Source organism: Suricata suricatta, chromosome 7 (genome assembly GCF_006229205.1).
Source record: "Suricata suricatta isolate VVHF042 chromosome 7, meerkat_22Aug2017_6uvM2_HiC, whole genome shotgun sequence".
In the NCBI taxonomy this organism is placed as follows: domain Eukaryota; kingdom Metazoa; phylum Chordata; class Mammalia; order Carnivora; family Herpestidae; genus Suricata; species Suricata suricatta.
This window is the reverse complement of record NC_043706.1, coordinates 68,012,002-68,039,990: the sequence shown is the minus strand read 5'-3', so window position 1 is coordinate 68,039,990 and position 27,989 is coordinate 68,012,002. Positions and strand designations below refer to the sequence as shown.

The window sequence follows — 27,989 nt, the reverse complement described above, 5'->3', positions numbered from 1 at the left end:
GAATGGGATGTGTTACAATGTTACAGAATGATTATCAAAAACCCACAGATTCAGGACTGGCCAGGTTGTAAGTATAAGAAATATATGTGTACTTAATAGGTCAGATTTATATATTAATCTGTCATCTCTTTTCTTGTAAGAAATCTAAATAACAAATATCTCTAGAATTCTGCAGTGTAAATGGAGACATAATAAGAAGTGAGACTCTATTACGCTAGCTAAAGTGTATGCATTTTCCATGAAAAGACCATGGCAGTCTAATGGTTATATGAATCAGAACTAGTCTTAATTCGAGCAAAGTAGTGAAGTCTTGTTAAACCATGAAAAATAAACCTAAAAACTGATTTTTTTATTCTAGATATTGCTTCAGCATTTGTGGCCCCTGTGGATCTGCAAGCCTATCCCATGTATTGCACTGTGGTGGCATATCCAACGGATTTAAGTACAATTAAACAAAGACTGGAAAACAGGTTTTACAGGTTAGAACCCATTTGCTATAGCTGCTACCAAAAGAAGACTAAATAATCCTTGGGAGTTTTCAAACCTTAATGTGCATACATATCACCTAGGGATTTTATTAAAATGCAGAATCTGGTTCAGTAGTTTTAGTAGGACATGAGATTCTGCGTTGCCCTGGGATGTCATTCTTCTGGTCTGTAGACTTGGAATATGATTCAGATACAGTTTTTTCTAGTTGCTAAAAATGAGTTTGTCCTGTCTTCATACTGTATTTTATAATGCAAGCAGAGTATTTCATTTCTCCCAGACATCACTTGAAATGTTTGTTCCTGGGTTTTTCATAGAACAATATTAAAAAGTTGTAGGGTTTTTTTTTCTTATTTTGCTTATAAATACCTGAGAAAAACAAAGTTAGGAAAGTACAAGGTATTTTTCATACTTAGAGTCATTCAGAGATGGGATAGAGTTTAAAAAAAAGATGTCTAATTTCAATTAATTTGCACCTTCTAGTTAGTAGTTTCAGTAAACATGGAGTTCTAATCTGAGACAGGCATTGTAGGTTTATTACCTAGAATACCTCTTCAGAAAAGTGAATTTAAGTCTTAAGTTTTAACATAACGAAGTCATATTTTCAATTTTCATGACTTTTGCTCAAAAGACAACATTTTAATTTAAATCATTGCATTAAAAAAAATTTCTCTTTGGGGTCCCTGGGTGGCTCAGTTGGTTAAGCATCTGACTCTTGATCTCAGCTTAAGTCCCCATGTTGGGCTCCACTCTAGGCATAAAGCCTACTTTTTAAAAAAAAACAACAACTTACTTTTGTGAGCATTTTGATATTACTTCAGTTTTTTACATTACTTTTCATTTTAGCTTAGGGGAATTTTTATTCATACTTTGTATATTTTAATATAAAATGTGCCTTTGGTTCTTTTTATTCCTTAAATTATAATTCTGATTTGGTACTTTCTGTACCTGCACTGAAAACACCATTTATTATTCTTTAACTCACTAAGGTTTTTTCAACAAAAGCATTATTGACATTTGGGAGCTAGAAAATATTTTATTGTGAGGGGCTGTCCATACCTCTACCCTTTGGGTGCTAATAGTAACCCGTCGTTGTAAAAGGAAAAATGTCTTTAAACATTGCCAACTAAGATGTTAAGACCGTAGGTTCTAAAGATTTTTCTGATCTTGTTAGGTGCTTCTGCTGTTGCTCTTTTGGTATTTGTCAAAAGCATAGAGATGAGGAGGAAATACCAGTGATGGGTGCCTCCCAGGAATCTTAACTTCAAAGTACACTTCCTTAATCTTTTTAACACCACATGTTAGAAGTTTAAGAGAAAAGGGAGAAGAAAATTTTAACTATATCCTTCCTTGTCCCTAGACCCCTAAAATTGCTAAGCGTTAGGAATTGCACTTAGTGCTTCAGAGATGGAACAAGATAGGGAGGGGAAGAAAACAGAAAGAAGTGTTCCTGTACACTAATGTTGGACTATAGCTAGAAAGATAAGCTCCTGACATCTCCCACGATTGTTGTGAATGTACTTTCTCATAGAAATACTGCTCAGTATGGTAATTGCTAACATGTCGTGTTTTTCAGGGTACATTATAGCTTAAATAGGCTTATTTGGCATTAGCTTAGCTTACTAGTCACTTTAAGAAAAAATCTTGGAACACAGTCCTTATATAGATTAGAAACAAACTACCTGTTTTTGAACCTGATAATATAGACCTGAGTTATGTTATTTTAAAAATGATGCCTTTGTGTGCTTTTTTTTTTTTTTTTTACTGCTTCAAGTTTTTTTTTTTCCCTTGTTTGCTTCAGATTTCTTGCAATTTATGATTTTCCTCTCTGATACTTGTGGTTCAGTCTCTTGTTAAACTACTCCTGTCTGTTTGCCCTATTGGGCATGTTAATCTATAATACCTTATTTTACACACAGTTTTCTATAGAGTATCCTGAATATGCCTGTGATTCTGTTACTAAAATAAGTCTTACAATGCTGTATGAAATGCACAGAGCTTTCGGTATGCTTCTGTATTCACAATTGTATATGATATTTGTAAAATTACATATAATTGTGTTTCTGTTCACACATCAGTTATCATTAGTGTTTTCTGAGCATGTTCTTTGTTTTAAGTGGGATATTAGATGATATTTTAGCAGTCATTGGATTTTTCTTTACTTTCAAAAGAAAAGAAGGCACTGTAACATGTCTAATCTAGGGTGACATTTTCTGTGCAAATACACAAAGCTGCTACTCTTGTTTTTCCCCTACCCAAATGAGGTTATATGTTTTTTTAAAATAGCTTTTTAAGTGGTGAGTTTTGTAATTGAATTGAGACTGCAGTTGAAAAGTTGGAATGTCTTGATTTTAAATTGTGTGGAAATATTTCTAAATAAAATGAGGTTAAGACTTCTATACTTTGTTTGTTTAAGGCGGGTTTCTTCCCTAATGTGGGAAGTTCGATATATAGAGCATAATACACGAACATTTAATGAGCCTGGAAGCCCTATTGTGAAATCTGCTAAGTTTGTGACTGATCTTCTGCTACATTTTATAAAGTGAGTAGTTTTTCCACACTTAATTATAATTAATTAATGTCAATATTTTAAAATTAAAAAATGTGGAAATATTAAATGCATTTATTTTTTTTATATGATATTACATGCTGTACTATAAACTGGTTCCACTCAAAATAGGATGCATACAATGTCTGTCTAAACATTTAGTTTATTGCCTAATATTATGAAATCATAAAAGTCATGTACAGTTGTATTCTATAGTTAACATTAAGAAATATGGATCTTTCTCTAAAATCCAACTGTTACATAATAATAGTAAGGGTTAAGCATTTGTAGAGTATATAATGTCTTACCTAAAATAATTCTAAGCCAAATAATAATGCAGCTGAGAGATATCATTATCTGGAATTAATACTTAAGGACACAGTTGTAGAGGTTTACATCTTTAATTTGCATAGTAATGGAGTGTCTGCCATCTAAGAATTTTTCATCTTAACATTATATTGCCCCTGACAAGTTTGTAAACAAGTATTTAAGTAGTCTAGCAAGTTACTAATTTTAGCTTCAGGATTCTTCTTAAAAGTCAGGTTTACTTCCTCATTCATTGATCTCATACCAAGATGATAACTACAGCTCTTTAAAAGGGAGCAGCTCTTTCATTTTTTTATCTTAATGAATTTTTTATATAGCCATAGAATGAATTGAGCCTTGTAAACTGAAGTCAGAGGTATGACTCATGTTTTGTCTAACATACCACTCTTGAGTTCATACTGAAATTATTTATATTGGATAATTTTTTCTGGTTAAGAAAAAAGAATATATTTCATAATTTAAGTTTAAATACTCAGCTACTGACAGCTTTCATTTTTCCATGAAGGGATTATTGAGGCTTTTTAAAAAACATCTCCAACTTCATTCTCATTACTTAATGTAATTATTAGGGCCCCTTTTTGTGGTATTAGTTAGGTTTTTTGTTTTTGGTAAAGAATGTAGGTAATTTCAATATAAGAAAACATTAAAGAAAATTAGTAAGATAAAATATTGTGCCCTACCCTCTACCTTACTCTGTAAGGAAATCTATTGCCTTTCAAATGGTTTGGGAATTATTTTTACTATGCCCCTTTCTTCCCCTAATTTTACTGGGGAAAACTAAGACTAATTAAGAATTAGTTAGCTCTGGAAGACTGTTTATATAACTTAGTTATAATGGCTTATAATATTTTGCCAATAGTTTATAGTCTATAATTTTGGTTATATGTGTATGTATGTACGTTTCTGTTTTCCAAAGAGGAATCAATAGCATGATACTGTAAATTCACACTTTGGTGAAATAATTTAGATGAAACAATTATTTTTATATTTAGAATAATCTATAAAATACTTCTTTCAAATTGTTACTTTGAAATGCCTTGTAAGAATAGATTAATATTTAAAGTACTTATGTATATCTGAAAATAAATCTCTGCATTTTTTAGAGGCATATAATTTGATTATACATTTGTAGTTGACAGTAACTTTTAAATACTAGGTATATCTAGAAATTTTTAATATTATATTTTTTAATTATTTGGCCAAATTTCAAGCATTAGGGTATATACTGATGTGATGTAAGAGATACGTGAGATAGAAATGTGTATTTATTCTCTTAAAATTTCGTAGATAAATTTTAAGTAACTAGGAAAAAAATAACAATATCTGTATGAAAGTTTAGACAGGGATTACATCTAGCTTATGACAGCGGGGTTTTAGGTACGGGGAGAGGTGGGTTAGGATGTTATGGACAAGGTAGATATAGATAGATTCAGAGGTTAGATGAAAAGAAAGCCATTCTAGGAACAAGGAGTGGCCCAAGGGGTAGGAAAGTGTAAAGACTTATTAAGGGAATTAAGTAATTTAAACCAGGTGAAAGTACATGAGTAGAAGCAAAAAGGATACAATGCAATAAACATGAGTTGGAGTCAAGTCACAGAGAGCCAGGAATGCATGCATTTCTAATATTAATTGATAGGGAAGAGACAGAAAGCATTAATAGATTGATTGCTATACTGACCAACTAAGAGGTGATGAGGGTTTAATTTATGGAAATGAGAAACAAGCAGAGGCCAGGAGAACTTGGCCTATACTGACCAACTAAGAGGTGATGAGGGTTTAATTTATGGAAATGAGAAAGAAGCAGAGGCCAGCAGAACTTGGCCAGTGACTGGGTGTATAAGGAGACAAGGAAAGGAATAGTGAAAAATCATGCATTACTATGAGAATGGTAATGCTGTTAAAAATAGGAGGAGAAAGAGTGGGGAGTGAAAATTAGGTTTAGACATGTGGAATTCTAAGTTATGATAGGAATCTCAAGCAAAGAGTTAGGCCAAATTATAGGAATTTGGAATTTATTTACACATGTAAACTGCAGCTGTATAAGGTTATCAGGACAAAAGCTGTAATGTGAAGAAAAGATGACTGAAGGACAATATTTTAGGGAATGACTATAAATTCTTAAGAATGAAAAGAAGAAATTAGAAGACTGGAGGTATCTTAGCTTTCCCTTGTGTCTTAAGGAATGAAAGAGGGTATCCCACACACAGCAGCACCCTGAGCAAAGACCAGGAGTGAGAATTGGGTTTGGTGTATTGAAATAGGCCAGAATGGAAGCTCCACATAGGCTGGAAGGGCACGGGCAGGTGTTTGGGTACAGGGTTTTGGAGTGAACCAATGAAAAAAGCCTTCTGCGTCAAGCTTTATCTTAAAATCTGGTTTTGGTAACAGATTTTAAGGGTAAAAAAATCTCATGACTCTAATCTTACATACTAACATTTCCTTGCTGTTTAGGGATCAGACTTGTTACAACTTAATTCCACTGTACAATTCAATGAAGAAGAAAGTTTTGTCCGATTCTGAGGTATTTAACATTTCATTATGATCACAATTTTGGTCTTTTTCTATATATATAAAAAGAAATTTACACATAGTGGTTTTCAGATAAACACTGTAATAAAAATTATTTTTGGCTAATGTTGTAGTTTCCAAAAAATAGTTCAGCATTTTCTTGTTACAATTATTAAAAGTATCATGTGGGGACTCTCTAATGAGTCCATAAAGTATTCCAGCATATACGTTACAGGTTTTCCAAAGTGTAAAAGTGATTACTGGTATATGAACAACTGTGGTAGATTCTGTTAATTTTAAAACATATAACGAAGTCTAGAATGTTTAATGAATCTGAAAAATTCTTATTTCAAAGGAAGAAGAGAAAGATGCTGATGTGCCAGGAACTTCTACCCGAAAAAGAAAGGTAAGATTTTTTTGTTTAAACAGAAGTACTTTATATGAATTAAAGTGTATTAAAAGCAGTTTTTAAACTCTTAGTATTTTTAAAGACAGATTCAGTATTACTTCCAAATCAGTTTCCATTACACAATACGTGGTTTTCAGAACTAGGTGAATCATATTTTCTATTTGAATTATTGCATATTATCTAATTATGTAAGATTGCATTAAAAATACAAATTTTACTATATAAATGTTATTCTGTTAATGTTTTATTTTAGTGTATTTGAAGCTGTAATTAGTTTTATTTTCTTAATATATTTGAAATTTTTCATTTTAGGACCATCAACCTAGAAGAAGATTACGTAACAGAGCTCAATCTTATGATATTCAAGCATGGAAGAAACAATGTCAAGAATTATTAAATCTCATATTTCAGTGTGAAGATTCTGAGCCTTTCCGCCAGCCAGTAGATCTCCTTGAATATCCAGTAAGTATTTTTGGAAATATTTTCCTTACCTGTCCGCTTGCTATATATCTCACACATGACAATTAGCTATTTAAGTTACTATTTATGGTTATAGTTTATTTCTTCATTATTAAATACATATTCTCATCTGTTTGGTTAAATGCAGCATTTAAGTTGAGTAATATGGCATTTAAAACTGAAAGAACCCCAGACTAAGACTCTAAAATATTAGATTATGATCCTAGGACTCCCACTTACCAGTGTTGCAACTTTGAGCAATTCATTTCATTTTTTCATCTGAATATTATTTTTTACTATTTTCTTTTTCACACTAATTCTAAGAATTTATTATGGCAGTTATTTAGAAAACAAGAGTAACATACCTAACCTTCCCTACAGGATTATGGATGAAACAAAAACACATTGAAATAATTTTTCAGTTGTAGCAATATCAACAATGCAAGGTGGCATAATTATATTTATGGAATTCATGGTAGAGAGGTTGAGGTAAACCTGATCTGAGTATTTATTTTTGCATGCAGTCTTAGCAATCTAAATATAGTTTAAAGTGATATTTTTTTATTCCTTTATTCTGTTATTAGAGGTTACAGTTCAGGTAACATTCATGGTTTCAAATGAAAATAAAAAAATATTTTATAAGAGACCATGACCCAGATGTAATCTCAACTGACTTCATTATCTATTTTTTATGTGTGTGTTCTAATTTGAAATGATGAATGAAAATTGGGAAATTTTATCAGTAGATAAATAACATAAAATGCCTTTTGTTGTAATTTAAAAATAAAGAAACCTGGAATCTTAATTGTACAAGGAAAATAATTTCAGGATTGTGATAAACTGGGCTCATTTGAACCCTACGTTCCAAAAAAAAAAAAAAACCTAAAGTACTCTGGTTTTCAGTTCTGTTTGTTTTTGCAACCTGTGATTTCACTTGGTTTCTTGCAAGCCCAACTATGTATTTCAGAGAACATTATAGTTTATCTAGTGCTTGCAGATGTTTGTATTCTAGACTTTTCCCCAGAAAAGAAGAGATAGATGTAAACTTCAATGTTTAGATTCTAGAGGCACAAGAATAACATGATGTAGAGACAGAAAAAGCCATGCGATCCAAGTTAAGGAAGGAAATTAGAACTGAGATCCCACTAGGATTGTTGAAAGACTTTACCCTCAAGGAAAACAATAGTATAACTTCCTCCACAAGGAAAATATCTGCAGTGTTCTGATGTCAGGAGAGAAATCTCTCTTAGCTGGCCCTATTCATGGATTTAGAGTCCAAATTTACAGTACCCATCTGTGTAGAAATTCATCAGAGGGAGAATAAAACTAATCCCTAACCAAAGAAGAATTAATGATAAAAAGAAATTACAAACAATGAGGGAACGATTCATCATAAATATGACAGAAACAACATATGGAAATACTAGTACCCTCTTCCCCAAAACTTGACATAGTAGTTACTACTGAAATACTGCATATACTTCATCAGATCTAAAACACCAATAACTTACTTTATGCACCACCAAGAAAGGAAAAAATGCTGCCAATTAAACTTGGTTTTTTTCATTTTGGTTTAATAGGTGGAGGGATAAGCATAAAGAAAAAAAGATGTTATTTGAGGGGGGAAAAGGAATGAGGCTGATACTTTTAAAAATTTAAACTAAGGGCACCTGGGTGGCTCAGTCACTTGAGAGTCCGACTCAATTTCAGCTCAGCTCATGATTTCACAGTTCGTGAAATTCAAGCTCTGTGCCAGGCTGAGTTGACAGCACGCAGTGTGCTTGGGATTCTCTCTTTCTGCCCCTCCCCCTCTTGGTGTTTTCTCTCCCTTCCTCCCTCCCTCTCTCTCTCCCTCCCTCCCTCTCCCTCTCCCTCTGTCTCAATAAATAAATAAACTTTAAAAAATTTTCAACTAAAGACTTTCTGAAGATGAAATGTTAAATCATTGGAATTAAAACTCTGAAAGAAAGATTAAGAGATTATGGTAGACGGGATGAAAAAATTCAAAACATAATTTACAGGAGTTTCAGAATGGAAGAGGGGCAACTTTGAGGAGTTAATGGCTGAAGATTTTCTAGATTTGATAAACATTTGACAAAGCATGACTCCTGAGGGGGATAGAGATGGGGAAAAAATATCTTTACCTAGAATAATAGTGAAAAATCAAAACTCTAAGGACAAAAGAAAAATGTTAAAACAGCCATACAAAAAATATAGAAAAGACCTATTCTCATGCCTCTGCATAGTATTATGCATGTAGAATCTAAACATTAAAGCTTATATCTTTCTCTTCCTTAATGGGGGAAAGTCCAGAATACAAACACCTGTAGAAAGAGAGAGAGAGAATGTGTGTGCGTGTATAAAAAACTATATTAAAAAACACACGTGTATATATATATATAGTTGCCTTATGTATCCAACTCTGAATACAGGTGTAGCTGACTCATTGTTGAACTGAGGGTCACTTTAGCAACTCTCCAAGATATACAGCTATTTGTTGAAAAAGTGAGGACAGGAGCTGCTACTTACTATATCTGGTGCACCAGTTATACGCAATGTTCTTACAGACTGGTATATAAGAATGTAGTCTCTCTTCAGTATTCAAAATAATGAGAACAGTATTTAGAAGTTCACCTTCCACCAGCCGAAAGTATTAGCAGAGAAGTAGAAGAAGCAAGAAAAAATTTTAATTTAATCACTTGTCTCTCATGCTACTCCTTGATGAGGGTCGTATGAAGACTTAGGACTATTTACTGTTTTTTATTATTACCACCGAGGAGAAGAGAAAACTGGATTTATCTGTTGTTTATACTTCAGAATTAACTTTAACTGCTAGCCTAACTGTAGCAGAATATTCACAGCAGTCATATTCTTCATATTTCAGCTTTTGTATGAAAATATTCACATTTTGAGTTTAGTCAGATACATAAAGCAAGATTTTAAAAATTAAAATTTTTTTATGGAAATCAGCATGCTAAATGAATATTCAGCAGAGATGTATTGAATGGTTATCACATACCCTACTGAGTAATAGAAACCTAAGACAGGAACCAAAAAGTGTTCTATATATATTTAACATTTTCCTAAAATCTGCAAAGTTTTAAAGCCAGAATGTCATAATGTTTAATATCCATATAATTAAAGTTTCTGTGGAATTGGTTAGTTACCCTTAAGGAGTGAGAGAGGTTGGACAGCTACTGTTCAAATGATGTTACCATTGCATAAAGCAGTTTTATAACTCCTTTAACTGTGCTGCCCCCTCTCCCCCTCACCCAACAAGCTATCTTAAAAGTGAAAGTTTCAGTCTTTGGGATGTTGTTATTTATTTTTAAGATCATTTATATGATTTTATTACGCGGGAAAATCCAAAAACGCAATTTTCACTTTGGACATGTCATTCTTTTCTATTTCACTATCTTTTTAAAAAATTTTTATTTTAATTACACTCAGTTTCAGCTGTTAAATACAATGATTCAGCACTTTCATACATCACCCTGTGCTTATCACCACAAGTGCACTCCGTAATCCCTTCTTGTAACCATCAGTTCTCTATAATTAAGAGTCTTGTTTCTTACCATGACTCTCTCTCTCTCTCTTTTCCTGTTGCTTATTTGTTTTATTTCTGAAATTCCATATATACACATATATCTGACTCATTTCACTTAACATTATACTCTCTAGCTCCATTCATGTCATTTTAAATGGCAAGATTTCATTCTTCTTCATGGATGAATAATATTTCACTGTATATATAGACCACATCTTCTTTATCCATTCATCAGTAATAGTGCTATAAACTTAAGGGTACATGTATCCTTTTCAATTAATGTTCTTGTATTTGGGTAAATATCCAGTAGTGTGATTGCTAGATTGTAGAGTAGTCCTATTTTTAACTTTTTGAGGAACCTCCATACTGTTTCCTGAAGTAGCTGCACGAGTTTGCCTTCCCACCAAGAGTGCATGAGTGTTCCTGGTTCTCCACATCCTCGCCAATACCTGTCATTTCTGTATTTTTTATTTTAGCCATTCTGACAGGTACAAGGTGATACCTTATTATGAGCATCTTTTCATGTATCTGTTGGCTAACTATAGGTCTTCTTTGGAAAAATGTTTATGTCTTTTGCTCATTTTTAAAATCAGATTGTGTTTTGAGTGTATATAAGTTCTTTTTATATTTTGGGTACTATCCCTTTATTGGATATGTCATTTGCAAATACCTTCTCTCATTCCATGGGTTGCTTTATTTTGTGCATGACACCAGTATATTTTGATAATTTTGTATATGTTATAAGTACCCAAGCAATCGCTCAAAAAATGTATACATAGAGTTACAGTCATGAACACAGTACATGAATCAAATGGAATCTGTTAAAGTGACCAAGGAAGATTGGGGAGAAAATAAAAAAACAAAACAATAAGATGACAAATGTAATTGAAATCATACAGAGTGATTTCCAACCACAGTGTAAGCAAACCAGAAATAAAGTAACAGGAAAAATCTCTAATCACTTGATTGATGACCAAATAAAAATACTTCTGAATAATCTGTGAGATCAAAGAAATCTTTTGGGAAAATAAACACATTGAACTAGTAAATGAAAATGAATACAATATATTAAAATTAGTGGGATTAAGCTTAAAAATGCAGGGCAATGTACAGTACTAAATAGTACATGCGAATAGAAGAAGTTTCAAATCAGTCATCCAAGCTCTCTCCTTAAGAACCAAGAAAAATAAAATTAAATTAACCCACAGCGAGCAGAAGAAAGGAAATAATAAGAAATCAATGCAACTGAAAAACAGAAAAACATAGAAAAATCCATAAAACCAAAAATCTGGTTCTTTGAAAAGATCTATGAAAGTGACAGATCTCTATTATGAAAAGAGACACAAATTGCTAATATCAGGAATGTAGTAGAAGGTACCACTACAGACCCTGCAGATACCAAAAAGATTATAAAAGGAATACTACAGGCAACTCGACACATACAGTTATGACATCGTAGATGAAATGGACCATTTCTCAGAGTACAGACTACCACAACTCACCCAATAGAAATAGATCATTTGAATAGCCCTGTAACTAGTAGGGAATTTAATTTGTAATTAAAAGCTTTCAAAACAGAAATGTCTTAGGTCCAGAGGTTTTCACTGTACAATTCTACCAAAATTTAAAGAATTAACACAAATTCTACATAGTCTCTTTCACAAGACAGAGAAGAGACTACTTCTGCACTCACTCTGTGAAACCAGTATTATCCTGACATTAAAACTGGACCCAAAAAATACAAAAGAAGAAAATGCAAAAATTCTTAATAAAATGTCAGCAGATAGAATTGAATGGTATGTACAAATGAGTTTATACCATGACCAAGTGGGCTTTAATCCAGGGATATAAGGCTCATTCAGTATTCAAAAATGAGTCCATGTAATTAATCGTACTAAAGAAGTCAGATGATCATATCAGTAAATGCATATGAAAAAGTGACAGAAATAAATATTTATTCAAGAATGTACATATTGGATATGGGATTAAATGGTAGAGTCAGCATTGCCATAAGAGGAAACAAAATGGGGCTTAAAAGAAAATTTATTACACTCACAAGTCCCAGAGATGGTGTCGCTGAATGCCTCTTAGAGCCACAAGGGAAACCTCAGGTTTTGGTCACATGGCAGAAGGCAGGAGCAAGGAAGTGCTTAAGCCAGAGCCTTTATTAAGGTTTTTATGAGAAACACAAGGCAGAGCAGGGTAAACACTTTAGGACTGGCTAATTGGAATAATTCCAATGGGCATAGGGATGGTCTCTAGTTGTCTGGTACCTGGCCTTATGACAATTCAGGGCAGAGGAACTACTGACTTACTTGGTGTATGTAAATTAGATAAGGAGGTGATTGGTGTACATATGAAAGATGTGTTTTAAGTGCAGCCCTGTGCTATCTCTAAGAATTGGTTAGTTCTGGGAGGGGCAGACTCTCCTCAGGTCTGTAAGGATCCCCAAATGCCAGAGCATCAGGAATACAAAAGATATGAAAATAAAATTAACATAATTAGCCCTCCAATGAATGGATGCCAGATAGACAAATACATAATGTAAGAAAACACCACCATTAATGATAATTTAAAAAGAAAAAACTCTTAAAACTAGGAATAAAATGGAACTTTGAAAATGTGATAAATAGGGGCACCTGGGTAGCTCAGTCAGTTAAGTGGCCAAGTTAAGCTCAGGTCATGATCTCACAGTCCCGTGGGTTCGAGCTCCATCAGGTTCTGCTGACAGCTCAGAGCCTGGAGCTTGCTTCGGATTCTGTGTCTCCTTCTCCCTCTGCCCCTCCCCCGCTCACACTGCCTCTCTCTCTCGCTCTCAAAATAAAATAAAGACATAAAAAATTAAAAAAATAAAAAAATGTGATAACATCTGTTTAAAAATCTACAGCTAAATTATACTTAATCATGAAAAACCAAATGCTTTCCCCCTAAGGTTGGTAATGAGGCAAAGATGTTCTCAACACTGCTTTTCAACATAATAATGCAAACTCTAGACAATGAAACAGGGTAAAAAAAAAAAAAAGAAATAAAAGGCATATAGATTGTTACAGAAGAAATACAACTGTCCATATTTGTAAAAGATAATACTATTTGATCATAAATTTAAATTTGATGGTGCAAACTCAAGCTATATTTTGAAAAATATAGTTATATACTTCTGGGCTATGGAAAAGATGTATTACTACTCTTCCCCTTTTAAAAGATACCATATTTAAATAATTTTATACCCTTCTGTTTCTGCTTTTACTTGTCTGTTTTTATTGCTTCTAATCTATTGCCTTATTTTATACACAATTGACTAGATGGATACTTTAGGTGATTCCACTTCTCCTTTGTCTAATGAAGTACATAGGCTTTGTGACAACTATTTGCATTCACAATTCCTGAATAATGCAGCTTCCAATTGCAGTACTAAAGGTGAGGTTACTAGAACTCAGGCCTCCACACAAATGGGATATTAGCATATTTCCATGATTTTATCTCATTTTATTTTTTATTTTTTGGTGTCCTTATTTTAAAGTTACAATTATATTTCAGTGAGTCAAAGCCTTTAGAGTACATAGCTAGTATAAAATTTTGAGTTTATTACATGAAACAAATTTGTTATAAATCTGAGGTTTTTTCCAGTACTCTTAATCCTCTTTTTCCAGAACAGCTCTACCCTTTACCTCTTCCTCAAAAAAAAGAAGCAGAACTTAATACCTTCTTGAATGAGAAGAATCCTGTCTTGACTTGAATAAAAGGGAAGGGACATGAAAAAAATAAAAATTACTAGAAAAAAAGCCTTGATGAGGAAAATATGGGATTATTAATAATTCTGGGACTTGATTTCATCACAACAATTAAATGTGAATCCCTGTGCAGAGTAGTAATGCTTTGTGGTAGTGATGTTAATAATAATACCACCTATTTTTCTTCTCTTAGGACTACAGAGACATCATTGACACTCCAATGGATTTTGCTACTGTTAGAGAGACATTAGAGGCTGGGAATTATGAGTCACCAATGGAATTATGTAAAGATGTCAGACTTATTTTTAGCAATTCCAAAGCCTATACACCAAGCAAAAGATCAAGGGTATATAGTTAAATTGTTTTTGTTTAAATTTAAATGAAATTAGTAGAAAAATATGTTAAGTAACTATAGTTCCTTTGATTAAATATAGAGCAAAATTTACTTTCTATTATGTTCTTAATGGTATCCTAGTGGAAAAAAGAATTTACATGTATTTCTTTCTATAAAATAACAGCGATGACACTAATGTTTAGGAATGGTTACTTTTCCTTAACCCATACCACATATTTATTGTCCTAGTACATATTAGGGCTATGTGGGCTTAACTTTTCTAGTTATTTTCTGCATTAATGGAAAGGTATTTTTGTGAATGATTTATAAAAGTGAGTAAAATTATAAATATCATTTACCACTCTTTGGGCAGACATCAGAGAAGGGTGATATGTGGGAATGAGATGAAAAAGAATAGGGGCACCTGGATGGCTCAGTCGGTTAAGCATCCACCTTCAGCTCAGGTCATGATCTCCCAATTCATGAGTTCGAGCCCTGCATCAGGCTTTGTACTGACAGCTCAGAGCCTGGAGCCTGCTTCAGATTCTGTCTTCCTCTCTCTCTGTCCCTCACCCACTCATGTTCTGTCTCTCAAATAAATAAATGTTAAAGATTTTAAAAACAAAAAGTATAGATGGCAGCTCTAAGTAGCAATGGAAAACAGGTTCAAAACCTCAGGAATAGTTTCTTTTTTCTTTTTTTCTTTTTATGTTTTTTATTTATTTTTGAGAGACAGTGCGAGCAGGGAAGGGTCAGAGAGAGAGAGAGACACAGAATCTGAAGCAGGCACCAGGCTCTGAGCTAGCTGTCAGCACAGAGCCCTACGCGGGGCCCGAACCCATGAACCGTGAGCTCATGACCTGAGCCGAAGCTGGACACTTGACCAACTGAGTCATCCAGGGGCCCCTCAGGAATAGTTTCAGTGTGATAGAGTTCACAGGAATTTTGTCTGTATGAGTCATGTGAATTGATACAAAGGCTCTTATTTAAGAATCTGAAATCTGGGGCCTTTGGGTGGTTCATTTAAGTGAGCGTTCAACTCCATTTTGGCTCAGGACATGATCCCAGGTTTGTAGGATTGAGCCCTGTATTAGGCTCAGTACTGAGCATGGAGCCTGCTTAATAAGATTCTGTCTCTCCCTCTCCCTCTGCTCCTCAGCCACCCCAAAATTAAAATTTTAAGAAAGAATCTGAAACCTTGGAAGATTCCTAGTATAAAAATAGTGTAATTGTTGGGGCACCTGGGTAGTTCAGTCAGTTGAGTGTCTGACTCTTGATTTCGGCTCAGATCATGATTCCAGGATCATGGGAGTGAGTACTATTCAGGGCTCCACACTAAACGTGGAGCCTACTTAAGATTCTCATTCATATTTTCCTCTCTCTCTCTCCCTCCTCCCAAAATTAAAAAAATTATTAAAAAAATATAGTTTAAATGTAAAAAGGCTTTAGTATTACTCTTTATCTAAAGAGATTGGGAGGAAAATAATGTTAAAATGTTGAAACTTTTTGCTAGAAAAATGCTTAAGTTATATGTTAATATTTACTGAGCAGGCATTTTCTTTAACATGTTTAAACATTTGTTTTCTTATCATAGATTTACAGCATGAGTTTGCGCCTGTCTGCTTTCTTTGAGGAACACATTAGTTCAGTTTTATCAGATTATAAATCTGCTCTTCGTTTTCATAAAAGAAATACAATAACCAAAAGGAGGAAGAAAAGAAACAGAAGCAGCTCTGTCTCCAGTAGTGCTGCATCAAGGTATATGACTTATTTTAAAAAACATCAACTGATCTGTAACTTTGTCATCTAAATGATAGAACTCGGTGTTTTTTTTAATACTTCCTTTACTATTCCCTATATTGCAGAATGATATATTTGACATGCAAGTTCCTATGATGTGGAGGATTTTTAATCTTTTAACTAAAGCTATACTAGTGTAAGTGCTAAAATTCAAACTGCTAAATCTATACAGTAAAACAGCATTTTTAGGATAGTGATGGCATCATGCTTTCTGTCATATAACTGTAGCATTTATGACAATCCTTCACTAAATATTCACTTTCAAAGGCTCACAACCATATGAAATCCACTACAAATCTCATATTTTAACATATTTCATAATAGTACAAATATTGAATCCAACAGTATTATAAAACTATTTTATTTATCCAAATAGAGCTATAGGAATGACTAATGATATTACTTTATTTACAGCCCTGAAAGGAAAAAAAGGACCTTAAAACCCCAGCTAAAGTCAGATATGTCTACCTCTCCATTCTCTACACCTACACGATCAATACCACCGAGGCATAATGCCACTCAGATAAATGGTAAAACAGAATCCAGTTCTGTAGTTCGAACCAGAAGCAATCGAGTGGTTGTAGATCCAGTTACCACTGAGCAGCCATCTACTTCTTCAGCAGCAAAGGCTTTAATTTCAAAAGCTAATACATCTGCAATTCCAGGGAAAACAAGTAAGAATCAGTTACAGTTTCTAAATTGGAACATATATGGTTTTTAAATTTAGCTTTTCTTTTGCCAAATGAAATATATTGGATTTTTTTAAATTCCAGCAGAAAATGTTGGTTTTGCTTTCTTGATTGTTTCTGTTCTTTTTTGCTTATTTGTTTTTACTTTTAATAAGGAAAAAATGAGGTTTAGGAATGTCGTGTAGAATAATACTTAAAAATGGCAACTCTGATCCAGACTGCCTGGATCCTAGTACCCAGACTTGCTAACAGTTTGCTAATGCTTGCTTTCATAATCTTGAAGTGACTGGACATCATCAAAAAAGGTCTGAAATTGTTAAAAGTGTTTATTTGTGTATTCCTTTTTCCTGTTTGAAAGTAGATTTCCAAAGGAAGCATTAAGCAACTCCTAGGTTGTGTCCTTTTGGGTAATTCAAGCAGTTCAAATTAGAAGTGATCCCAACCTCCTTGCTTGTTTTTAGGTTAAATAACTTAGCTTTTAATCTTGTGTGTATGTGTTTCAGTTCTAGAGAATTCTGTGAAGCATTCCAAAACCTTGAATACTCTTTCAAGTCCTGGTCAATCCAGTATTAGTCATGGAACTAGGAATAATTCTGCAAAAGAAAACACAGAAAAAGAAAAGCCAGTTAAACGTAAAGTGAAATCATCTGTACTCTCAAAAACATCCACTCTCTCAAAGTCCTCACCCATCATTGAGCAAGGTAAGGTTATTTGTATCTTCCAAGATAAAGTAGATCTTTCTTAAGAGTGATGCTTTTTGTTGGAGGTAGCATTTATATCCACTTTTTGTTAGGTTGTTCATTTAAAAGTCATATTCTGTATTAGTTGATACATTCAGTGAGACATCTTTTGATTTGCAGCTTTGTGCCCAAAGAAAACTGTAATGTCATTAAATTTTAAGAGCCAAGAAAAACTTGCTATATAGAAATAAAAACAAATTCTAGAATCAAAGGCTTTTACTGATGTAAATTAACTAGTTCCTAACTTCATTATTACAAAGCCTTCTTATTTTCAAGAAGTTTAAATTAAATTGGATTTACTTAACCAAATGTGGAAGTCTTTACTTTTCTAGAAAAATTAAGTTGTTTGTACATCACAAAATTCAGCACACTGCCCTTCACTAAATGTTAACTCATCAGGGTTGTCTACAGCCCCACCTTTGTTCTGTCATACAACTTTTAACTCTCTATAGTTAGGCTTCCAAGTTCTTTTATCTGCAGATTTTCATTGTAAAAACTTTGAACGATGGAGAAAGTGATTGTTACAGTGCACCCTATGATGTGTTAAAACAATTATGGCTTATCGGCATTGAGCAGTTCAAGAAGAAGCATTTTGTATTACAGCTTCCAAAGAATGCCTAAACAATTGCGTCTTTAGTGTTCTCAGAAACCTCTCAAAATTTTATTTTCTACTGAAACATCCTTTTATATATATATAAAAGGCATTGGGATATAACCCCCCCTATGTAAGCTTAAATACAGGGAGTCATCTAGACTTCTCTTCCAGATCTACTTAAGTCATTAGTTTGTTATTTCTGCCTCCTTAATATCTCTAAAATCGGTTCCTCTGATTTCCATGTTCTTAATTCAGGCCTACATAATTTCGCACCTGAACTGTTCTAGTTTTCGAATTGGTCTTGTCTTCGTTCTCACCTCTTCCTTACCCTGTACATCTTCCACATTGCATAAAAGTGATCTTTCTGATTATTTATCTGTAGCACAAGTACAGGCATGCCCATATACACACACAGTTGAAATCCTTCTCTGCTTTCAAATCAAACATGGAATCAGATTTTTAATGTTTTTTGCCTGTTATTTAAGACTCTTCATTACTCGGCTGCCGCCTAACATTCCCGCTTTCTTTACTTTTCCTTTAATGTCCCAACTATCCTATACCACTTGAAGTCTCTGAAATATTGTTGTCCTTCTCTTTCTTCTTTGCAATGCCTTTTTTTCCTCTCCCAATTTAATGATTTCCTATTACCTTTCAAGTCCCACTTTGAAATACTATCTACTCCAGGAAGCCTCTTCTTGAGTTCTTCAGACAGTTTCCAGAACACCCTGTTCATTGCTTTTTTTGACACTTAGAGTATTCTTTCTTACATGTGTCTATATCCAGTGGAATCTGAACTTCTGGGTTTAATTACTTCTTCAGTCACCTATACTTAGTATATAGCGGACAGTAAGTGAATAAAGAGGCAAATGACTTTGTATATCAGTGTTTTGCATTTTTATTATTTGCTTCCTTTCTGAACTGAATTCAAAGGTTTTTGTTGCTATATTGACCTTGCTTCTGTCACTTTGAATCCTACAGAAATCAAATGAACATAGTGAATTGGTTCTAGCATTAAAATAGGGGGTCCAGTAACCAATATGATTTATAAGTTTTGAGCATCACAAATACATAAGTTAACCAGGGCAGTATAGAAATACAATTAGCTAATAAGTCATTAATGGTGACTTATTACATAAACATTGACACCTGGCTTAACTATTAGAATCAAGAGGCAATTCTGGCCTGTGGAAATATAATATAAACCACTATAAATCACATATATAATTTTAAGTTTTATAGTAGCTACTACATCTACATACTAAATTGCATCTTTAGTGTTCTCAGAAACCTCTCAAAATTGTAAACTCTTCCCTGATATCAGAGAGGGTATGATAATCATATCCAAAAAGGAATCAATACTCCAGTTTCTCTTCAGATCACATAAATCTTTCGCCTTTTACAAAAAGGGATCAAATACGAGAATCATTCCAGTCTTAATATCCCTTTTTCTTCTGTCCTTAGTAGAAAAAGTGATTAGAGGTAAGTAGAAGGGGATCATATGCTTACTACTTACTCAGATTACCAAGTTAAAAGGTCATGGATTTTATACTAAGATCATTTTCCATGATTGAGCTGCTTTAAAGGTAGGAATACTGAAAACTTGTTAATGAGGTAAGCAGTGAAGTTCTTTGTGGTTGCTAAGCTCCATACAAGTGAATATGGTCATTTTGTGTAATGGAGATATTGTTCATGTATTAGAACATGTAGGAAAGGTAGTGGTGCTAAGAAACCTTGGCTGATCCCAGCTGTATCATTATTTACAATGTTAACAGGTTATTTATTTGCTGAGTGTCATTCCCCTCATGTGTGGTCATTAATGACTTCATTAAGGATCTTTCTTCCTCTGTGAGTTTTAAGTAGAAAATAATATCATTAAACTGTTAACCTTTTGTTGGTTCCTTTTCTCATTTTAGTAAAAACAAAAATTAGAATTATGTGCTTACATAAGTATAGCAGTGTCCTTACTGAGTAGTTTCAGAGTCAAATAAAAAAGCAATTCCATATGTTAAGAGTACTACTATTCCTTTTTAGCAGATTGCAGGAACAATGCTCTTGTACCAGGAAGCATTCAAGTAAATGGCCATGGAGCGCAGCCATCTAAACTTGTGAAGAGAGGACCTGGAAGGAAGCCTAAGGTAGAAGTTAATACCAATAGTGGTGAAGTTATACACAAGAAAAGGGGTAGAAAGCCCAAAAAACTACAATATGCAAAGCCAGAAAATTCAGAGCAAAATAATGTGCATTCAATCAGAGATGAAGTAGTTCCTTCTTCAACATGCAGTTTTCTTTCTGAAACTAATACTGTAAAGGAGGATTTGTTACAGAAAAAAAGTCGTGGAGGCAGAAAACCGAAAAGGAAGATGAAGACACAAAAACTAGATTCCGATCTCTTAGTTCCTACAAGTGTTAAAATGCTAAGGAGAAGTAACCGAAAAAAGACTGATGATCCTATGGATGAGGAAGAAGAGTTTGAGGAACTTAAAGGCTCTGAACCCCACATGAGAACTAGAAACCAAGGTCGAAGGACAGCTTTCTATAATGAGGATGATTCTGAAGAAGAGCAAAGGCAGCTGTTGTTCGAAGACACCTCTTTGACTTTTGGAACTTCTAGTAGAGGACGAGTCCGAAAGTTGACTGAAAAAGCAAAAGCTAATTTAATTGGTTGGTAACTTGTACCAAAATATTTTACTTCAAAATCATAAGGCAGGTACAGTTAAGGAATACGTAGAACTAAGGCTTCTGCTTCCTTGCTGCTATGGTGGATTAGGGAATGTTATGATTTGATTTGCAAAAAAAAAGACAAACTTACAAGACACTTCAATTCTTTAAATGAATATATATATATAAATATATACATATATATTTTAAATGTTTGCTATTTATTGCCTTTAGATAGGTTATGCATTTCAACATTTATTTCATTCACTGTTTGAAACAAAAGAAATTGAGGACCTATAATGAATTCCCAGTTTATTTCTGGAAAAGACAGTTCTGCTACACTCTTAAGGAACATAGTATTCCTAGTGATAGAACATTTCATGTTAAAATGAATTATTTTTGACCAAGCCAGGTACATTTCTATTGATACAGAAGTCGTGCCCCTAGGAAGACAGATGTTACCAGAGTAGCAGTAAATTAAGAAGTGTGTTTCCTCTAAAGATAAATATAAAAATTCCCACCATTTGATAACCCTAAAAAGTTTAATTTTAATTATAGAATGTTCATCTACAAAGAATCTAGATGAGGCTTTTGCTGTATTCCATTTCTACCAAACATAAGAGAAAATGTACTGATGGAAAGGAAACATATCCACATTGGAAAACATTTGACTGTCTAATTTTTCAGACCTTGATTCTTATATCAATCACTCAATCTCTGTTTATTGTGCCAAAGACTGAGAATCAGTGCAGTGGAAAGCCTGTTTTTGACTGTCAGGACAGCATACACTTTTCAATATTGGAAAGGCTATATATTATTCTAAAGAGCACGTTATTAAAAAGAGTTATGCTGAGATGTATCTTTTTTTGGTACTTAATAGTAGAAAATAATGCACTGGTGGGTCCTTTGACAGAGATGTTTTAGAGAAAATGTTTTAAGTGGTTAAAGGATTCAAGGAAAATACAGGAAAAAGGTATGGGATTTGATGTTTACTTGTTGATCTGGATTAATGTCGTTTCTAAACTTTAGACATAACTAATAGGCTAAAATGACTTAAAAAGAAATGTGTCTGTGTGTGTATGTGTATATATTGATAAATGGGTATAATTAAATATATATACAAACACATACTTATATACTATTACCCAGGTATAAATTCTTTTTTCAGGATTTTTTAGATAGTGGTAGAATAAAAATAATTTTAAAATGTCATACTTTATAGTTTAATTTTAAGGGGAAGATTGGTTATTTTCAATTATTAAGGGTTAAAATAGGCCAAATCACTTTTTATGCAATCATGTTTTATACAGTGGTCTCATTGCACATTGTGTTTTTTCTGCACTTTTTATGGTATCCTTATCACGCTGGTATGTCAGTATACACCCTAAAGAAAAATTCCATTTAATGATTGTGCCTTGTATTCTATTATTTTTTGCATCATTAGTAAAATTGAGTTGTCTATTGTAAATGATAACTATATGACTTAGGAGAATGTATTGCTATATGTACTGCTATGGAAAAGGAAAGCAGTTATTTATTTGTTTATGGTACAGTAGTTATTTTATACCTTAAAAACCAACATAAATACCATTTCTATTGTTTAAAAATTATTGTCCATTTTTTAAAAAGCTTAAAGAATGTAGTATTTTCTGAGGACTAGTATGGTACAAAAATGTAACCAAAATTTTCAGATACTACATTTTTAAAAAGTGAGGATGGGAAAATATGTTATCAGCATGACCTTGATGTAGAAAAATAAAGTCTTTAATTGAATCTTGGCAAAATATATTACATAATTATTTCTTTACTTTTTTCTGGTAGGGATAAATGTTAGCCGTCATTTAATTGTCTTGAAGAACAATGGAAAGTGATACATTTGGGCTTTTTAGATCATTTGTAACCTAATTTGTACAGAAAACCTCCTGTGAAATTAAGTAAACCATTTTCCAGATCTTAACTGGATTGCTGTGATTTTGCAGTTGAAAAATAATTTCAAATTTTTCAGGTTTTTTGTATATTTATTTTTTTCTAACAAATATATTTAACTATATAATTAAAATTCAGTAGTTAAACTCTTCATAATGCAGAAATGGATGGCTTGGTTGTATTGTTAAATGAGTCTTTCAGTTACACCATTATTGAGAATAATGTGTATGTTTGAAATTTAAGTCATTAAAGTAATTTGTTGCTTTTGAAGGCAATCTATTTGGAACATGTAATTTCCTGATGTTATCTGCATTGTGTTGGAAAAAAAAATAGACTATAAATCCATTGTTGTAAAAAATAAGTGTACAGTTTTAAGGTGTGTACAGAAAAAAAGAGCGTACACAGTCTTAGAGTGGAATATACCTCTAGTACAATGTATAGAGTAGTTCTAACTCTTGAGCAAAGAAATGAGTAAATACCATCTTACGTGCAACAACTAAATGTATTATTCCTCTTCTAAAGACACTGTATATTTATGACTTTATTTGGACATTATTAGACATTGGTTTCTTAGTAAAGCAAAAATGACTTGGATCCAGATTCTTTGTAATTAAAACACTTAAAAATGTATTAGTAATATCAGATATATTTAGATTTTATATTTTTATAATTTAGCTTCTATACATTGCAAAAGTGAGAAATTTAAGTCATTGCCATATTTTTGTTCTGTTTGACCAAATATCAAAAATATTGGGAAAATAATCCTCTTTAAGACAGTGACACCATGTATGTACTCTTTGTAGGCCATAAGGAATGTTGGCAGTTGTCTTAGGTGACCAATAAAAATCTCAAGTTTATTGAAAGTTTCCGAAATCTAACTTGTTACATACATGGAAAATATAAATCAATTTATACATTTTTAAGTAGCTAATCTCTCCCTCTACGCCAGTAGTCTCCAGTCCCAATCAAATCTTATAAAATTATGAAATGTTGCAAATGAGCTGTTTAAATCATTCTATCTAATTACAGTCTCAACAATTCTGGGCAATAGATATATACCTTCTTAAAATTTTATCCTTTGCAGTCTACTCTGTCATTAGACTGTTTTCTACATAAATTAATGTACTAAGGATTTGTTGGTCTTGTTTCCATTGTTTTTATTATTGGCACAACTTCACAAACTTTAAGGCTCTTTGTCAACATTATTCTGGAACTATCTTCCTCCATAAATTAGAGTAACTATAGAACAATTGTGGGCTTGATCATGTCACATCTGAAACAAGAGTTTGGCTGAATTTAGTATCACTTGGAAGTGAATTTCGTAAGAGAGACTGGTCTGCAATAAGATCCTCATGCAGCATGTTTGTTAACACCTGGAACTGACCATCGTTTGGAGTGTAGTGAATTAATCAGATGTATTCAAATCACATTTTTGCTTATGTTGTATTCACAACATTTACATGTTTTAAAATATTAATAATACTAGTTCCTCTAGTTAATAGTGTTTAATTATAGCATTCCATTTTATGCATACAGACATACCTGTGTATCTCTCAAATGTCAACTAAAAGCAAATTTTGATTCTGAATGTTTTTGTCCACCTGAAATTAATTTTTGAGTTGGTTGAAAGGACCAACATACTTGAGTGTTTAAAGGGCTACAAGCATTCTTACACGCAGGCAATACATGGTTGTAGAGTCATAAATTCTGTGAACTACCCCCATACTGAGAAAGTATTTTTTACATAGCAGGTTGTAATGTGGTTTAGTTATATTTGGATAGGAATTTATTTTCCTATTAAAATTAGAAAAATACACCTTTTCTTTACTTTCCTCCTTGCACTTCCCCAGAGTTCCCCAAATTTCCAAGTGATTTGAACTAAATATTACATTTACTAAGAAACTACGTATGTTCTTAGTTATACTAAGCTAAGCACTCCAAATGATGCTTTGTACTATGTATAGTAACCAAGAAGAGGTCAAACTGAGTCAGAAGACTGTAAGTACCACTTTTGACGCTCCAGAGACAAATCTTGTACACACTGCAGTAAACAATTAGAAAATACTATGAGCTGTAAGTATATATTTTTAGTTTTGATAGCTCTGTGTTGAAGTACTTTTTTAATGCAGATAAAATCATCAGGAAATTAACCTTTATATGGCACAAACCAAATATGTAATAGTGGGTGGCTATGAGTTTCTACACTTAAGGAGCTAAGAGAATAGGTTTGAGATGATCACGATAGTACACGATAGGATGCAGAGGCGCACACATGCTCATGACTTTTAAGATTGTGTGTGTTGATTAATCACAATGATAAGCTAAATTGAGGCAAAATACAAAGTTACATTTTTGGACCATATTAAAATTGCAAGATGAGGTCTTACTAAAGATCTTTTAGAAAACTGTTAAATCTTGTCACACGATATTTAGACGTGTAGAATGTAGCTCAGTTTTTTAAAAGTAACTGACCTAGAGGGTTAAAGTTGAAACTGACACATTTTCAAATTAAAATTATACTTATTTTGTACAGAAAACAATGTTAAACACAAGCAAATCTGTTGTATGTAATAAGTAACAGTTTAAAGACAAATTATTTAGCTTTATTGAGGTTTTTGTTTTTTTCTTCCAGAAACCTGGAAGTACCATGTTACAAACGGCAGTCTCACACCAGAATAGCAGTGCCCTTTCTTTTTGTACATATTGATTGGACCTTTCTTTACTGTTACGTGGACACTTTCTATGTTAGTTTTGATGCATAATTCTTTGAATCCTTTTATACAAACTAGAATGTATGTGTAAGAATTCCTGTCCCTGCAATGTAGTAACTACAAACTTATTTTTAAAATAAATAGAAAACTTGTTTTTCTAAGCTACTTTGTAGAGCCTCCTCATTTCTTATTCGCTCTTTGGGGGGGGGGAGCGGGGGTGGTAGCACATAAAGCTCTCAGTACATTATCTCAACAGACACTGTACCAAAGAAGCCGTATGTAAATGCTGGTACATTAGAGTTTTGCCCTATTTAGCAAAATGTTAAAATTAATAGCCAGTTAAAGGATTGTGAGTACCCTAATTAATTCCAAAATAACCAAAGTTTGAAAATAAGTCACTTGCCTTTTAATGAGTACATTTAATTTAAAATTTTATTAATTTGTTACTATGTGTATACTGGGTGATAAATACAGTATTCAGATATGTAAGATAATTCAAAGGAACAGTTTCTGTTAAGTATTTTTTCAAAACCTTGAAGTAAAATTTCTGCAAAAATCATGGAAAAGGAAATATTCCACTTGTTAAGCAGTTATACAAGATAAGATTTGTGAAAGTATTACTGTTTTCCTAGGAATTTGTTCAGATTGGCATGTTTTTATTGACTTCCCAAGAATCCCAATTACAGTATAAATAATATATAAGGCTATAATAAATGACAATTCAGATTAAGCACATAAAGGGATGATTTGTAATTTTGTGCTATTTATCATTTCTCCCTAAGAAATTTTGTTTAAATGACTATAAAATTTCTAAGTTGAGGAAAGCAGGTCTACCTTCCTGGGGTACCTTTTTTTCCCCTCTTTTCTGAATATAGACTGATAACTAACACATGGTATATACTTAGAAGAACCAGTCAAGAAAAATTCATTTTCAGCAACCACTTTTTACTGTTGTTGGTTTTTTTTTTTTTTTTGTAATAGCATCAATTTTATGTTCAAGGCTGTTTCCTTATTATTTAAGGACAGTAAGATTAAAATCCAAAGCACAGGACTTCTGTCCCTTGCAATATAATACCTTGTATTCGTAATCTTTCTGCACTTAACACATTTACTATGTATTGATTGCTCTTTGGTTTTGTTTGGGACAAGAATAGTATAAAGGACTCAGTCAAATGCCTTTTATCCTAATTAGCTAGACATGGTGGCAGCAGTGTAATGGAAGGAAGTTGAATCATTTTGTCTCATTTTAGCTTCATTTTCTTTGTAAAATTAAAAAAAAATTATTAGATAATTTCCAAGGTCCAATTCATTTCAAATAGCCTTTGGTTACCCCTCATTTGTATATTGTCCACTGTACTCATGGATCAGTCTTGGCTTTTCTGTTTAGTCATAAATAAAATATGCCATTTAATGTATAACTTCCAGATAAGCTGATTGTAGTAAGTGTACATGTGACCATGCCCTAATTGTAGGGAATGTAAAATCATCTGTACTCTTAGAAAATGGAGTTTTGAGTTGCAATATTTGCTAATGAAAAGTACTAAAGTTTGTGATTTTCCCAGGGCCCTCTAGGTAGCCTCAAAGAGTTTCTGTGTAAAACATACCTTGAAATTTTTAGGATTCAATTTTGGGAAAACAAAATCAAAAGTTTTCAGAGATGTAATCACATCAAGGTAGTATCATGGGTGCCTGAGAATAATAATTGGTTTTCCCAATTAATAAAAATGAAAATATATAAACATAAACATAGAAGGCAGAGCAATTTCAAGGAAACTCATCTATCACAAATAGGAAACTTGTTCTTTTATTTTCATCTCTGTTTTAGGATCAAGAACATTATAAAGTTAAGGCAAAGCCAGGCAAAGTGTTCTGATGAGATTATAGAATATTTGTCCAAATTATACAGAAGTTATGGAGCAATTTAGGCTTTCTTTGAGCTCTTTACCAGTTTACTATTTTAACAAAGAAAATCAACTTCTAGTTCGGTATTGACATAGTACTTAGCAGTAAAGTTTTCACACTCTCTTTTCTCCTTTTTCTTCTGAATAAGTGCATCAAAGCTGAGGAAGTTTTGCCAAATTTTGTAGTACATTTTGTAGTTTCTTCTTAGACTCTTAATTTTTCTTCTACATACTCAAGTTTTTCATACTTTGGAGCAAATAGACACTTCATGGCAAAACTATGAAAAACAAATTCTATTATTCTGATACTTAATTGTATTTTTCCATTAGTATTTGTTCCTGGTCTCACCTATGTATTTTAATTACAAATTTTAGGCAAAGTATTTCACTGAGAAACTGAAAGGAAAGTTAATTGAAAACTGTCATATGCAAGCATTTTTGTAGAATAGCAAAGCTCATGAATACACAACTTTGAAACTATAACATTGCAAAAATGAACATGTTCGTTAAATACATGACTCGAAGATAGCCATTCCATAGTGTATAAGAAGCAAATGTAAATGAAATTATGCTGAATGAGCAGTATTTTAGTATTCAATCTTACAATTAAATAAGTATCT

General features: G+C 32.8%; 1 protein-coding gene across 1 annotated transcript in view; it reads left to right on the top strand.

Annotated features, from left to right (window-relative positions):
- PHIP (pleckstrin homology domain interacting protein) overlaps positions 1-25,633 on the top strand; it is a 121,665-nt gene extending 96,032 nt beyond the window's left edge. Inside the window, exons 29-39 of the mRNA XM_029943190.1 lie at positions 359-479; positions 2,903-3,028; positions 5,813-5,882; positions 6,225-6,275; positions 6,591-6,740; positions 14,209-14,361; positions 15,944-16,107; positions 16,564-16,823; positions 17,342-17,539; positions 20,205-20,876; positions 25,390-25,633. Of these exons, the coding sequence (XP_029799050.1) occupies positions 359-479; positions 2,903-3,028; positions 5,813-5,882; positions 6,225-6,275; positions 6,591-6,740; positions 14,209-14,361; positions 15,944-16,107; positions 16,564-16,823; positions 17,342-17,539; positions 20,205-20,842 (1,931 nt within the window). The 3' untranslated portion in view covers positions 20,843-20,876; positions 25,390-25,633. The remainder of the gene's footprint in view (positions 1-358; positions 480-2,902; positions 3,029-5,812; positions 5,883-6,224; positions 6,276-6,590; positions 6,741-14,208; positions 14,362-15,943; positions 16,108-16,563; positions 16,824-17,341; positions 17,540-20,204; positions 20,877-25,389) is intronic.
- The last annotated feature ends 2,356 nt before the right edge of the window (positions 25,634-27,989 follow it).